Source organism: Piliocolobus tephrosceles, chromosome 10 (assembly GCF_002776525.5).
Source record: "Piliocolobus tephrosceles isolate RC106 chromosome 10, ASM277652v3, whole genome shotgun sequence".
NCBI lineage: Eukaryota > Metazoa > Chordata > Mammalia > Primates > Cercopithecidae > Piliocolobus > Piliocolobus tephrosceles.
Window position 1 is genome coordinate 34,599,076 of NC_045443.1, and position 14,318 is coordinate 34,613,393.

The 14,318-nt window shown below is 33.9% G+C and overlaps 1 protein-coding gene across 1 annotated transcript in view; it reads right to left on the reverse strand.

Annotated features, from left to right (window-relative positions):
* Window positions 1–14,318, reverse strand: part of CPNE8 (copine 8) — a 231,885-nt gene that overhangs the window by 25,406 nt on the left and 192,161 nt on the right. The window contains exon 16 of the mRNA XM_026449597.2: window positions 7,960–8,087. Coding sequence (XP_026305382.1) covers window positions 7,960–8,087 — 128 coding nt within the window. The remainder of the gene's footprint in view (window positions 1–7,959; window positions 8,088–14,318) is intronic.

Genomic DNA, 14,318 nt, shown 5'->3' on the forward strand with positions numbered 1-14,318 from the left:
CTGAAAGGCAACGAAAAGGTAAGGAAAGTAAAACAGTTTTCTATACGTGATGGTTGGCAGATACAATTTGGAATAGTTAACAAACATTTTAATCTCAATAAAATATTTGAACATGTTAGAGGTATATCTTATGCAAACTCTCAAATTCTTAATTATCTGAAATAACACACTAGAATACTTGCAATGTTAGTGCATGCTGCCACACAGAAATATCTGGTTGCCTTAGAAGTTCATTTACTAATAAAAGGTATGCTAGATGAGTGGCTATTTAGTACAAAGGAATGGGCATAGCTTTTGGAAATAGACTTATCCTGACTAAGCAACACATTATGTAAGTGATCTTCAGTAAATTACCTAAGCTATGTGAATGTTATTTTCTTAGCTTTAAAATTGAGATAATAACACTTGCATCTTTATATTGCTGCATGAATTAATAAAGAATTGCATGTATGGTATTCAATATAAGCATTGTATAAATGATAGCAATAATCAAATGCTTTTGGTTTTTTAACTACATAGAGGTGATGGTTGCAACATTACAAATGTACTAAATGTCATTGAATGGTACACTTTTAAATGGTGAATTTTATTATGCAAATTTCACCTCAATAAAATTACACAATAGAAGAAATACTTTTGACACATTCACAGTCAAGTCTTAATATATGTTAAATCTATGAAAGATGACATGGAGAGTTATTTCAAAGTGCAAAATTATGTATATGATAACAACATATTCTAGTACTTGAATTTTATCAGAATTCTCACCAAATAATACTTAGTAATTTAGAGGTGAATTTTATTAATATGTTACATTTCATTATATTTCTCTTTTTCTCTAGTTTTCTACATTCTAGATATCTAGACTATATTCTCAATAGAGATCATTTTTACGATTTTTGCACCTGACTGGCATGCAATTCGTGTCTGGTGCTAAGTAAGCATTACAGTTCTCTTAGGAGATAGGATAGTAAAGAAGACCTTGATCTGTATTTCTAAAAGTTACCAAGTAAAAACTCCCTTAAAACCTAAAGGATTAATGAAAACTCCTTTACAATCTCTAGGAGCCCAGTGAATCCCATTTGAACAAGTTGGTGACAAACAAGTAGTATAAAACATATGTCAGGGCACAACTTATTTCTTGGGCAGCAGAATTTAAAAACATATAAAGGAGAAAAATATGACTTTCCCCACGGACTACAGATACTAAGATTTGTCCATGCTACTAATAAAATACTGCTAATTTTAAAGATTGATAAAGTAAGTATAGTAAGTGGCATGCTCAACACACCCTGTAAGCAGGATGTTGAACAGACTACACAATGGACTACAGAACGAAAAATATTGCCATAATGCTGAACAATTGATCCTGGACATTAAAGAATATGTATTAATTTATAGTAACACAACCATTGGAAAACCGTCCAAAGCAGTTATAAACCTATTCTCCCATTCCATGTTTAACGTTTTTTGTTTTAGGGAAAAGAAGTCTAACAATTTCCCCCAAGATCTCAATTTTTAATTTTTAAATATCCATTATTTTTTAAGAAAGCATTTCTTACTACGATTCAGAAACACAGGGTTTTATATTTCACGAGAATAATGGAAGACTATAAATAGTAGTGAAAACCTTCTTAAGTACAACAGTATGGCTTTCATGCTTTTCTTACCAAATGGTACTCTTAAAATGTAAAATATCTATCAGATTAAAGAACAATACAGACAGCTGACTATTATGCAGTCATATAAAATACCGCTTCCAGTAGCTTAACTGATTTTCTTTGGATACATCAGAATGTACATCTAAGAAAAGGGCAAGAATATATTCACACTATAAGAGAGCTATAGATACAGCCTAAAGCAGATCACAGTAAACTTGGAATTTCTCTGAAGTTTGTATTATCTTAAAATTTCATGGAAATTTTACACTTTATTTTATGATAAATATATACTTGTATTAATATTTTATATCTCTTAACTTTGAAAAACATTAAGGCTGTAGAAAGATACACGAGTTTATTGTGTGACTGTCACTACTGCTAGGCATACTTAATTTGAAAATCAATTACATTTTACTTTTAAGTGCTGTCCAATGCATTTTAGTCTTTATCACCTTTGGCACCACAAATTAATCTTTTAAAACCAGTTGTTGTCTTTGTGGCACTTGTTCTACAAGTTGGCACATTGTTGCGCTTTGCCAAGTAAACCTAAATTTCAAAAAAAAAAATCAATGTTGTATTACCATTTATTCTATTTAGCCTTTTATTTTAAAGCACTACCATTTATTCTAATTTAGTTATTATTTTGAAAGTATTATATATTTAAGATAAAATAATTAACATGCTACAGAAATGGATGAAGTAAAAAGTATAAGCTGGCCACACCTCAGTACTTTTTCTAGGAGGTGACACTGATATATAGCCTCACAGATTCAAATTATATTTTAAAGGTATTAGAGAAGCTTGCTTCTTAAAAGAACTTGATGGGGAATCTTTTTATAAATTGCATAATTAAGTCTTATTAATAAAAGTCAGTTGCCTTTTTTGAAATATAGCCTATCTATAATTTATATCTTAATATTACTATGATATATCTGAGAGAGAGGTTAACTTTGTACAGTTCAAACACATTTCTTTTGCATTTCTTTGAAAGAGGTTTCTGGGATTGTTTCTGTAAAAGTTCTTATCTTGCTGGCTCAGATTCGGTGAATATTCTTTCAGCTTATTATTAGTTCACAAGAATAGAGAGGGCAAGAAGACAAGATAAGAAACTGACTTAGGGATTTTTTATTTAAGTCGTTCAATTATGATTTGCACAATGGATTAAAACTTAACAATGAATAAAGGAATCCATTTAAATATTTCAACACAAAGTAGCAGAGTAAATTTTATGTTACTAAGTGTCACCCCAAAATACTTTTGACTGGGCAATGAAGAGACCACTGTATCCACATAGATAGGTAGCTTTGTTGCATTTTCTTTTGTGTGTCTACCTCTGTAGCAGAGATAAAAAGACTTAAAGATGTAAGGCATCATAACATAGTGATTTGGAGTCAGATTATTCTGGTTTGAATTTTAATTCCACCACAGATGACCACTCTATGTATCTATTTTATCATCGGCAAAATGGAAATGACACTACTGTCACCTCTTAGAGTTGTTGTGAAGATGAATAGGTAATCCATATTATAGCACTGAACATGTTGCTAGAGATCGATCATGCGCTCCATAAGAATTGCTGACTGCACAGATTGAATAAATAAAGCATAATGCATTATTTAATTTGAAAATTAGTTACGAGAATTCCACAATAAAAAGTTATTTCCTAAAAAATGAAAATTCATTTTGGATAGTTATCTGGATTTTAGAAGGTTCTCAATATGAGAAAAAATATAAATAGCCAAAAGATAGAAACTGATAGATCCCCCTTAAAAATTGAAATGTGACAGCCTCAAAACCAATAACTCATTAGGCACAGGAAACAAAAGACTAATAGGAAATAATGAATATATTTAAATCAAGTGAAATTTTCATAATAGTCTGAAAAGATACTTGAAATTTTTACTAGTGTATTAGTTTATTTTTGAAATATTAAGCTGGTATAATATACCAATACATTAAATTTATTTCAAATTACTTAAAATTATTGATGAAGAATTCTAGATAAATAGAAATTTTTAAAAATGTTAACAGGAATGTAAAAATAGTTCACACTATATACAAGAGGAAACAGATTAATCAGGGGATGCTTAAAACTCCATTTTGTTCAAATCGCATTCCACAGAAAACATTATTTTAAAATATTTTTATTTCTATTGTGATTAATAAAATTTAAACATAGTGTTTTAGACATTAGACACAGTAGTAAGTTCATATCTGAAAGACCCTAAAATTATTTCTCAGAATTTAAATTTGTTGTCAATTTACAACATAATGGCAATATATTTCTTTGTTTTGGTAAGTAGGATGATGATGCTTATGTGTCAACTAGACTATAAATCCCACTTATTTAATCAAAGATTGTAGATATGGTTAACATCTACCATCAAATGATTTTAAGTAAAGGAGTTTCATCCAATTAGTTGAAGGCCTTAAGAGCAAAAACTGGTTTCCCAGAAAAGAAGGAATAGTCACATAACGCTGCAGTATGAAATCCTACCTGAGTTTCCAATCTACCAACCTGTCCTACAAATTACATTCTTGCTATCCCTTACAATTGCGTGAGAGAATTCCTTAAAAAGTATCTCTATATTTTATCTATGTCCATGTCTATATGTCTCCTATTGGTTCTGTTCTCTGGAGAACCCTGACTGATACAGCAGGTGTTAATCACAATCACATTTCCACAGGTCATTAAGACTAGCTAAGCACTATCATTTAAAAGAGTATTTAGGCTGGGCCCAGTGGCTCATGCCAGTAATCCCAGCACTTTGGGAGGCTGAGGCGGGTGGATCACTTGAGCCAGGAGTTGGAGACCAGCTTGGCCAACAAGGTGAAACTCGGTCTCTTCTAAAAATACAAAAATTAGCTGGGTGCGCTGGCACACGCCTGTAATGCCAGTTACTTGGAAGGCTGAGGCACAAGAATCGCTTGAGCCCGGGAGGTGGAGGTTGCAGTGAGCTGAGATTACATCACTGCACTCCAGCCAGGGTGACAGAGAGAGATTCTGTCTCAAAACCAAAAATGTTCTTTAGTTTCCTATCATAACTTTGTTAATTAAAATGAACTTGGCCAGGCGCAATGGCTTACGCCTATAATCCCAGCACTTGAGGGGGCTGACGTGAGCGGATCATCTGCGGTCAAGAGTTCGAGACTAGACTGGCCAACATGGCAAAATCCCGTCTCTACTACACAAAAATTAGCCAGGCATGGTGGCAGGCACCTGTAATCCCAGCTACTTGGGAGGCTGAGGCGGGAGAATTGCTTGAACCCAGGAGGCAGAGGTTGCAGTAAGCCGAGATCATGCCACTGCACTTCAGCCTGGGTGACAGAGCAAACAAACAAAGCCTCATATGGTATTCAGATAATTTAATTAAGCAAACACATACAGATATCTCAGTATATCGAAAGTACTGTGGTTTATATTTTTATATGTATATATGTGCATGTATATGAATGTCACAATGAATAATTCCTCCCTTCAATGTGGTAAAGATCTACATGTAACCACAGAGTAGTATCAAATTAGTAATAGACATATGCATGGAATGGTATCATAGACCAGAAGAAGCAGAGATTCTCCGTGATTGAAGTGCAGTACATTTGGGAGAACGTGGAAATGAGGTTGGATGGGTGAGTGCTGGTTGTTGAATACTGAATGTTATTGAATGCCAAGCTAAACCGTCTGCACTTAAATGTATGACAAGGCATCAACAGATGTTGAGTAGGACTTTACATCATTTGAAATGCTGTTCCCAAGACAGCTCTGGAAAAGGAGGACTGGAAAGGCAAGAAATCAGAAACAGGGGCTGGAAAGCCTCAAAAAAAGCATATAAAACCTTCAATTTTTGTAAATTTGACACTTTGAGTCTTGTCTATTCTACAATATTGTTATCTCATTAATATTACCTAGAAAGTCAAACAGATCAGAGATACATATATGAATCCTAAAAATAAACATGTGCTTAAAATCATTATTCATAAAAAGAATAAGCATTCTTTAAAATGCTTATAGAAAATGACAATAAAAAACTGAGCTTTTACCCACATAGAAAACACACTTTTTAAGGAAAAATGTATCAAGCCAATATAAAAAGTATGAATATATATTTGTTTTGACATTGCTAAAAATAATTTTAATGATAATATATTAACATATACAGAATTTGTGTTTTAGACATTTGTTGAATACTTACCTCCTACATAATGGGTATGATGCTAAGTACTGTTGATAAGCATTTACGAGTTATAGAAAGCAAAAATGTTATATAAATAGAGGTAACACACCACTATAACTACGGCGCTTCTCTTAATAGAGGAAAAAATAGTACCTCGTCTACTTACTTGTTAAACTTTTTGAATGATAATTTTGGGTGAGACAGAAATTGTCTTTCTCAATAAAAGCTTAAAAATACAATTAAACATAAAATTCAAAGATGAAAGGATAAAAGCATTCCTTTTGTAGACTTACACTAAGAAATGTATACATGGAACTTCCTATTGTATTGGAAGGAAAAGATGACTCTTAAATAGCCATCTCTTACTGGTTTTCTTAATTTTCTCATGTAAAAAATAAATTATTAGATCATAGCTTATTTTCAAGGAGTCTGAGATATAGCAGACTGCTCCTATATTCGAGAACTTATAGGAGCTGCTCCTATATATAGCAGCTGCTCCTATATTCGAGAACTTACAAAATGATGGATAAAACAAAAAATCGCAATAGAACACTGTGGGGCCTTTAATTTTAAATGTGTATAGAAATGCACCTAGATATTTTATATCTATCATTTTAACTTTTATTATAGATATATACCAGGAAAAAACATGAAATTACTTGGGAAGCATTGATGAGCACATGTCTCATAACCAACGTGAGGTCACACAAGTCCTATCATTTTTCTCTTATCTTTTTATAAAAAAGTGATCTGCAGGGTAGTGTGGCCATCAATTATAATTTATCTCGTATTAGCATGGTATTATATTCTGCTTTATTTGACAGCCATCAAGAGACAGTATATATGACATCACTTACATCGGCTAGTATAATAAGCTAGGATATGTTTTTCAGATTGCAAGTAATGACCCATTAATGGATTGTGAGATCAATTTTGGGAGCCAAGATTGTATTAAAAAAAGAGAAATAGAAAAGAACAGGTGCCAGAGAAATAAAGGTAAAACAGGTAAGACTAAGTACCATTTTTTTGTGGGGTTGTATGTGTACAGGGTTAAGATGTATTAATAAAATTCATATTTTAGTAGAGATTGCAGATGATTTTGTCTGAAAAATTCAAGCTGAAGGGTCACACTCAGAGAACAGTCATCAATGTATCACTGTCAACCTGAGTTGGAGTTCCACAGGGAAGTTGCACTGGGGTCAGCCCTGGGTGCAAGAGATATTTTAGCATTTTGTCCACGTCCCAGATAATGAAAAGTAGAACACACTGAAACTGCCAGTAATATTCATTAGGGAAGGTGGTAAAGTACTAGAACCTTCAGAGAACTGGGGTTTCATATTACCTTTGTACTTGATAAACTGACCAAAATACAGAATTTTTTTCAAGTTCTGCTGCATGTTTTAAAGGATATGCAATTTCTAATTATCTCAAAATAAGTCAGGGTGTCATAGGATTTACATAGGCCAAACTTTCTAGGGATTTAAACAGTGTTGTCTAATTCATTTATGCACTAATGAAAAATGATAAGTATATATAGATTTATTTTTTACATTTTAACATTTTCTTCAGAACATGTACCTGGAGTAATAAGCAATTATATTCTGATCTCAGTACTATGTACTATACACAGGTAGAGCTCTGGGAATTTATAAATTAGCTACTATATTAATTTCAGAGAAGTTAAAATAATGTGCCCTATATATCACTGAATGCTTCACGTAGTCATCCAATAGAATTCAGTCTCTTATTACTTCTGTGCTACTTATTACTACTATGGAATGTGATACTAAATAAGAATGATTTACACAGTTGACGTCACCACTGATCTTGTTATTTTCTTCATGGATGCCTTTTCCTAAGAAAACGTTTTCCTTAGTTGAACAAAGATAGTTCCTAACATAACCCAGCAAATGTTTCTTCACTTGAGATTTTAAGGTACAGTTCTCAGCAACGTATCATCATCATTTGATAGAGACTCCTTCTAAGGTACATTTTTCCCTCACTTTCTTGGAGGTAAATTAGAAGAAAACAACTTTCATGTGTGGAGTCATACTAGCAACAATGTTACGAGTTCACCATGTTCCAGTACATCAGAATAAGCACCTTGTCTACTCTCTACTTACCTTGCTACATGATTAATTACAGGAGCAAAGTTGGTGGGCCCATATAGTTGTACAGATTTCAGACTCCTGTAATAAGCCTCCATGACCCCCTCAATGCCATCACAGTAGGGGTTTTGAGGGTTCCCATTCTGTAGAAATTTGTAGGCAAAACAAAACAACAGTAAAAAAGTAAATCTCCGTGAAGATCAATTGAAAAAGAGAATAATACACATTGACAATCATAAATATTTTTTGGAAGAGTGCTTATTTATAAATTTACAATAGCAAAACAATAATATATTAGGTGATCAACAATAGATTATGATATATTATGCAGATCAAAATATGATATGTGCAGTCATTAAAAATCTATACCCTTCAAAAAATGGCAGAAGAAAATTTTAAATAAGAGAAGCTGAACACCACAACATTCTAAAATTAATAGTATCTTAATTTAGACAGGTTTGTGTACATGTGGAGATAAACATATAGAAATCCTAAAAAGAAGAAAACCAATGTATTCATAGTGGCTACCTCTGGGTGGTTAGATAACTGATAACTTTCCTTTCGTCCTTTAACCTATTCTCTATTTTTCCAATTTTTCTGTAGTGAACATGTATTAAAATTAGAAAAAATAAATGCTATCAATTCAAACAGTTTTAACCTGAAAGCAGGAAAAATGTAACATATCTGCCACACAAACATTTTCAGACCACAACTGATAACTCCAAGTAGAGAAGGTGTCAGAGGGAATATAATTTGGTGTGGGAAACATCAAGACAAAGCAAAAGGAAAGGAATGAAAAATCAACCCAGGTCATTCAAGGGAAATGGATCCTGCTGTTAAGAAGCTCTTACTCTGGGAACAGCGCCCAGAAACGCAACTTTAACCCAAGCTCTTATTCTGGGGACAGGACCTGAGGCAACCTTAACCCGGAACATCTAGGCTGGCTTTTTCACACCTTAAATGCTCTGTCATTATTAGGTTTAATTTTCCTAGTCCAAATTATACAAATAACACAAGACCATGTATTAGTTATCTATTGCTATGTAACAAATTACCCCCAAAGTTATACCCTATGTATAGTGGCTTGAAACAATGAACATTTATTCTCGCATACATTTCTGAAGTCTCAGGAATCCAGAAGCAGCTTAGCAGCGTGGTTCCTGAGCAGGATCTCTCATGACGTTGCAGTGAAGATGCCGACCTGGGCTGAAGTCATCTGAAAGCTTGACAGTGGACAGAAGGATCTACTTCCAAAAAGGCTCACTTACATGGCTGTTGGCAGGAGGCCAAATGGACTCTCCACAGGGTTGCTTGAGTGTTCTCATAACATGGCAGCTAACTTTCCCCAGATTGAGTGATCCCAGAGAAAGAGCAAGGACAAAGCCCCAATGCCTTTTATAAGCCAGTCTCAGAAGTTACATATCATTACTCCTACTTTAATCCATTTGCTAGAAATGAGTTACTAAGTCTAGTTCACATTTGAGAAAAAGGAGATAGCCTCCACTTCTCAAAGGGGAATATCTAAAATTGTGTGCATATATTTTTTATACACTAGTGATAGTAACTACTTTTAAATAGGGTTAGCAATAATTTTAGCATACATGTTTTTACCTGAAAAATCACAAGTAACTGGTAATTTATAACTAAAATTTGTTGAATTCTATATACCAAGTTTTATACTAAAATATTTACATATAACTTTCATAACCCTAAAATTGTAGGACAGTCATTAACCCCACTTTATAAAGAAACCAAGGTAATGAAAATGTTGATACCATACCCGAGGTCACACAACACAAATATGAGAGCTAAGATTTAAACCAGACAGGCAAACTCCAGAGTCAATTTCTTAAACACTATTATGCTACCAAATTATGAAATGCCAAGCTTTTTTACTTTTTCTTTTGTGTGTGTGTGTGAGACGGAGTCTTGCTCTGTTGCCCAGGCTGGAGTGTAATGGCCAGATCTCAGTTCACTGCAACCTCTGCCTCCTGGGTTCCAGGGATTCATCTGTCTCAGCCTCCCGAGTAGCTGAGATTATAGGCATGCACTACCAGACCCAGCTAATTTTTGTATTTTTAGTAGAGACAGGGTTTTGCCATGTTGACCAGGCTGGTCTTGAACTGACCTCAGGTGATCCACCCGGCTCAGCCTCCCAAAGTGCTGGGATTACAGGTGTGAGCCACCGCACCTGGCCAAAATGCCAAGATTTCTACAAGGCTGGGATCTTAGGAAACTGGGTCAAATGTTACCAACTATTTCAATTTTATCATTCGTGAGAGAGGGATTTATATCCACTTTTTTTCTTTTAATTTTGTCTTTTCAAACATTTTTATTAACCCTCATACATTTTTGAAAGCATAAAAATAAAAGCTTTCTTTACATTATAAAACTGGTTGCATGACTTGGCTGAAAATAGAATAAAAAGATAAGTTTAATATTTAGCACAAAGCAGTTAGTGTTCTGATGTTCATCTGAGCCGACCTAGTTCACATTCCTTTAAGATTCTGTGGTGCTCTTTTCCCCTGATAAGGTATTAAGCTAATTAAAATTAAAGTTCATTACTGATTTTGGGCATATAAAAATGTATTATATATCTACCTTAAAGGAACAGTTACAAACTAGAGTAGTCCTGAGCTACTTTTATTTTTTAACATGTTGATTGGAGGTTTACATTTTGATGAAACTGTATGTTACCACTATTTCTCTAGAATTGAAACTACAAGGTCACCATTTTTCTCTTCTTTGATAACATAAAGGTAATCATTAGATGTTCTATTCATCATCATGGAATGTTTAATGATTTCTGAATTAGTTCTAATGCCATAATAAGTTGCTCTAAGGTTGCCTCATATCTCTTAGATGATAAGAATATCTTACCACATAAAATCATGACTTCTTTTTAGCATATGCTCTGGATTACATCAGGATTATTTTAAATATTTTACAGCTACTAAAATGAGATTTTCTTCTTAATGAGAAAGTTGTAATGAGTTATAAAAAGAGTTTTAAGACTGTTACTTGCACACACATGTTTTTAGCGGCACAATTTGCAATTGCAAAAATATGGAAGCAGCTTAAATGCCCACCAACCAATACGTGGATAAAGAAAATGTATACACACACACACACCCACCATGCAATTCCACTCAGTCAAAAAAAGGAATAGAATAATGGAATTCACAGCAAGCTGGATGGAGTTGGAGACCATTATTCTAAGTGAAACAACTCAGGAATAGAAAACTAAATATTGTCCATTCTCACTTACAAGTGGGAGCTAAGCTATGAAGATGCAAAGGCATAAAAATGATATAATAGACTTGGAGACTAGTGGGGAAAGGTGGGAGGAGGGTGAAGGATAACACCGTGACCACTGCTCAGGTGATGGTTAATCAGAATCTCAGAAATCACTACTAAAGAACTTATCCATGTAATCAAAAACCACCTGTTCCCCCAAAACTATTGAAATAAATAAAAATATTTTAAATGTGTTTAAAAACTCATTTCTTGAAATAATTATGCAGGGAATCAGTTATTTCTTGTTAAAACAAATTAGAATAAGTCCAGGTGTGGCTCTGACACAAAAGTAAAACACAGGATTTTTTTTTTTTAAATAAGCACATTTAATTTTGTTGTTTATTAATGAAGAAGGCAAAGGACGTCCTATTTCATATTTCAACAACCTAATTAACAACCTTTCCATTTATAAAATAATACATGCTAACTTGTAGAACACATAGACAAGCATAAAGATCTGACTTTAAAATGCTCAGTAATCTCACCACTCAGACTTAAGTGTGGAGGGGTGTCCAGCTCTCACCCATTTTTCCTCCCGTTTAGCTCCCTCAGGGATTGTGCTGAGAATGTGGACTCAGCTCCATGCAAGAAGCCTGTCATTTCTGTTGCCGCCTGCAGCCTTTGACACTTTTCAGCAGGGCTAACAAGCTGACAAAATACTGAAAAGAAGCTCTTAGGGGCTGTTGCTCTACTCTGAAATGTGACTCTTGCTTACTGTGGGAAAAAAGCTGAGAGAATTCTTCCTCTTATTCGATAAACAAACACCTATTGTGCTTCTGTTTTATATACAGTACAGTGTTAAAGATTCTTGGTTATTAAATTGCTGATGCCTAGTTGGCAAAAAAAAAAAAAAATACATACACATAAATATTAAATTGCATATTTGTATAAATGCCAAAATAAGTGACAAGCATGCAAGTGCATATAGGTATTTCCCAGGAGAAATCACTTGGACAGGTGTAGCGTTTCTCTATTGGTCCACATGGAAGACCTTCTTTTAAGGACCACTGGCCACAAGCTCATTAGAAATACCTCTACCAGAGCTCCGCACTACTGTGTTTTCAGTTATAACCCCAAAAGGAGTCATCAAGAATTATAATGAGAGGAGAGCAATGACCCATTCTTTTCATAACCATAAGTCTTGAAATAATACTAGGAAATTGAAATAATACTTGAATAATACTTGAAATAATACTTGAAATAATACTAGGAAATTCTTCCTTTCCTCTCCCATTCCTTTTTCTTTTCCCATAGTGTGTCTCACATAAAAAGCTGGGATTTACTGAGACCTTTTCAAATGAGCAAAGCTTAAGTTCAACATCTGTGCCAGCAAAACTTACACGCTGGGGGTAATTTAAGTTGTTAAGAAGACTCCCTTGCTATCCAAAAGAATTATGTGAATTTGGTGAGATAAATAGGTTAATGTTAGAGACTATATATCACAAATTCATGCCATGGAAACATGAGGGTTTATTAACACCAGGTAGTTCATGAAAGGCCAGACTGTCATGAAACTGAACTTTTTGTATTTGTCATTTTCCGTACCTAGACATAGATATTGCAGTGATTTAAGATGAGCTTAACACAGAATACTTCAGCAAGAATCAAATCAAATACTATCTCACTGAAGACCTACTTAACCCATATCTGCCTTATTTATACAACGAAACAGAAGTGCTTTGAAAAAAATTAGAGTAATATAATCACATGGTAATATTAAAGTTGAGGCATTATCATCAACACAAGCGTCGTTTTCATCATCAATTTGAGAGGCTATTTTTCATAGATTTAAAGGGGTATGATCTCTATTCCATAAATGTTCAAATTGGGCACAAAGAACAGATTATGGTGTAAATAACAAAAAATATGTATCATTCCTTAGCAGTAGATATTTGTATAGTTTTGGTTACAAGGGGTAAATGTGGAGGTAGGAAAAGCAGAAAAGGAGAAAAGTGGAGGGGAGGAAAAAGGAAAAAAATACACACTAGTGGAGGAAGAAATGTATGGAAAGAAAATTAATAAACCTCTCATTTAGCTTAACACAATTACTCCTTTTCTTAGGCATTAAAATAGCTCCTGACCTTTTTCCTGAGGCACTTCAGACTTAGAATCACATGAGTGATTTTCATGGTTTTGTAAGTTTCTGGGAGATTTTAATTTTCTAAGACACAACAAAATCCCAATAGATACTCATTTTTATGACACGTGGAGTGTGGCATGTGGCCTATTTCATGGAAGAAAGAATAAAGCCCTCCAGCAACCTCTCCTGAAATCGTGTGGGTGATGGAATAGAAAAGTAAGAATAAATACAAAAATAAAAATGTACTACTCCTCTTAAAACATTTGAGAAAGATGAAATCTTATATAAAAAGTTATATAAAGATATATATATCATGGTGTTAATATAAGCATATATCCAAGAGGTGAGATCACAGGTGCTTTTATAAGATGGGGTTTAGCTGTAGTTAAGAGCATGAATTCTAAAATAAGACTGACCTGGGTTCAAGTCCTGTCCTTTGGGACAATGGTCAACTTCTGAGCCTCTGAGTTGAGTTATACAACTCCTTGGTGAACTTTTCTTACTGCAGGTAATGAGATTGGCAGTTTCTAGAGCAGTGCAATGCATCAGCATGAAGTATCTACCACATAGGAATTTTATGAAGATTATATAAGATAATGAGTATAAAGTATGTGACTCGATACTCAGTAAATACTCAGCATTGAGTCAAATACCATTTCACTGAAAACCTACTTAACCCTTGTCTGTCTTACCCAAGAAAACAAAAGTGCTTTGAAAATTTTAAAGTAATATAACCACTAGGGAATAATGAAGTTGAAACATTATCATCAACATAATCATTCTTATTTTCATCATCAATGTGGGAGACTATTTTTCATAGATTTAAAGAGGTCTGATCTCTCTGTCTTATTCTGTTTGTGCTATAAGAGAACAGCTGAGATTGGGTAATTTATAAACAATAGAAATGTTCTCACAGTTTTGGAGGCTGGAAAGTCCAAGATCAAGAAGCCGGTAGGTTCAGTTGCTTGATGAGGGCTGTATCCTCACATTGCAGAAG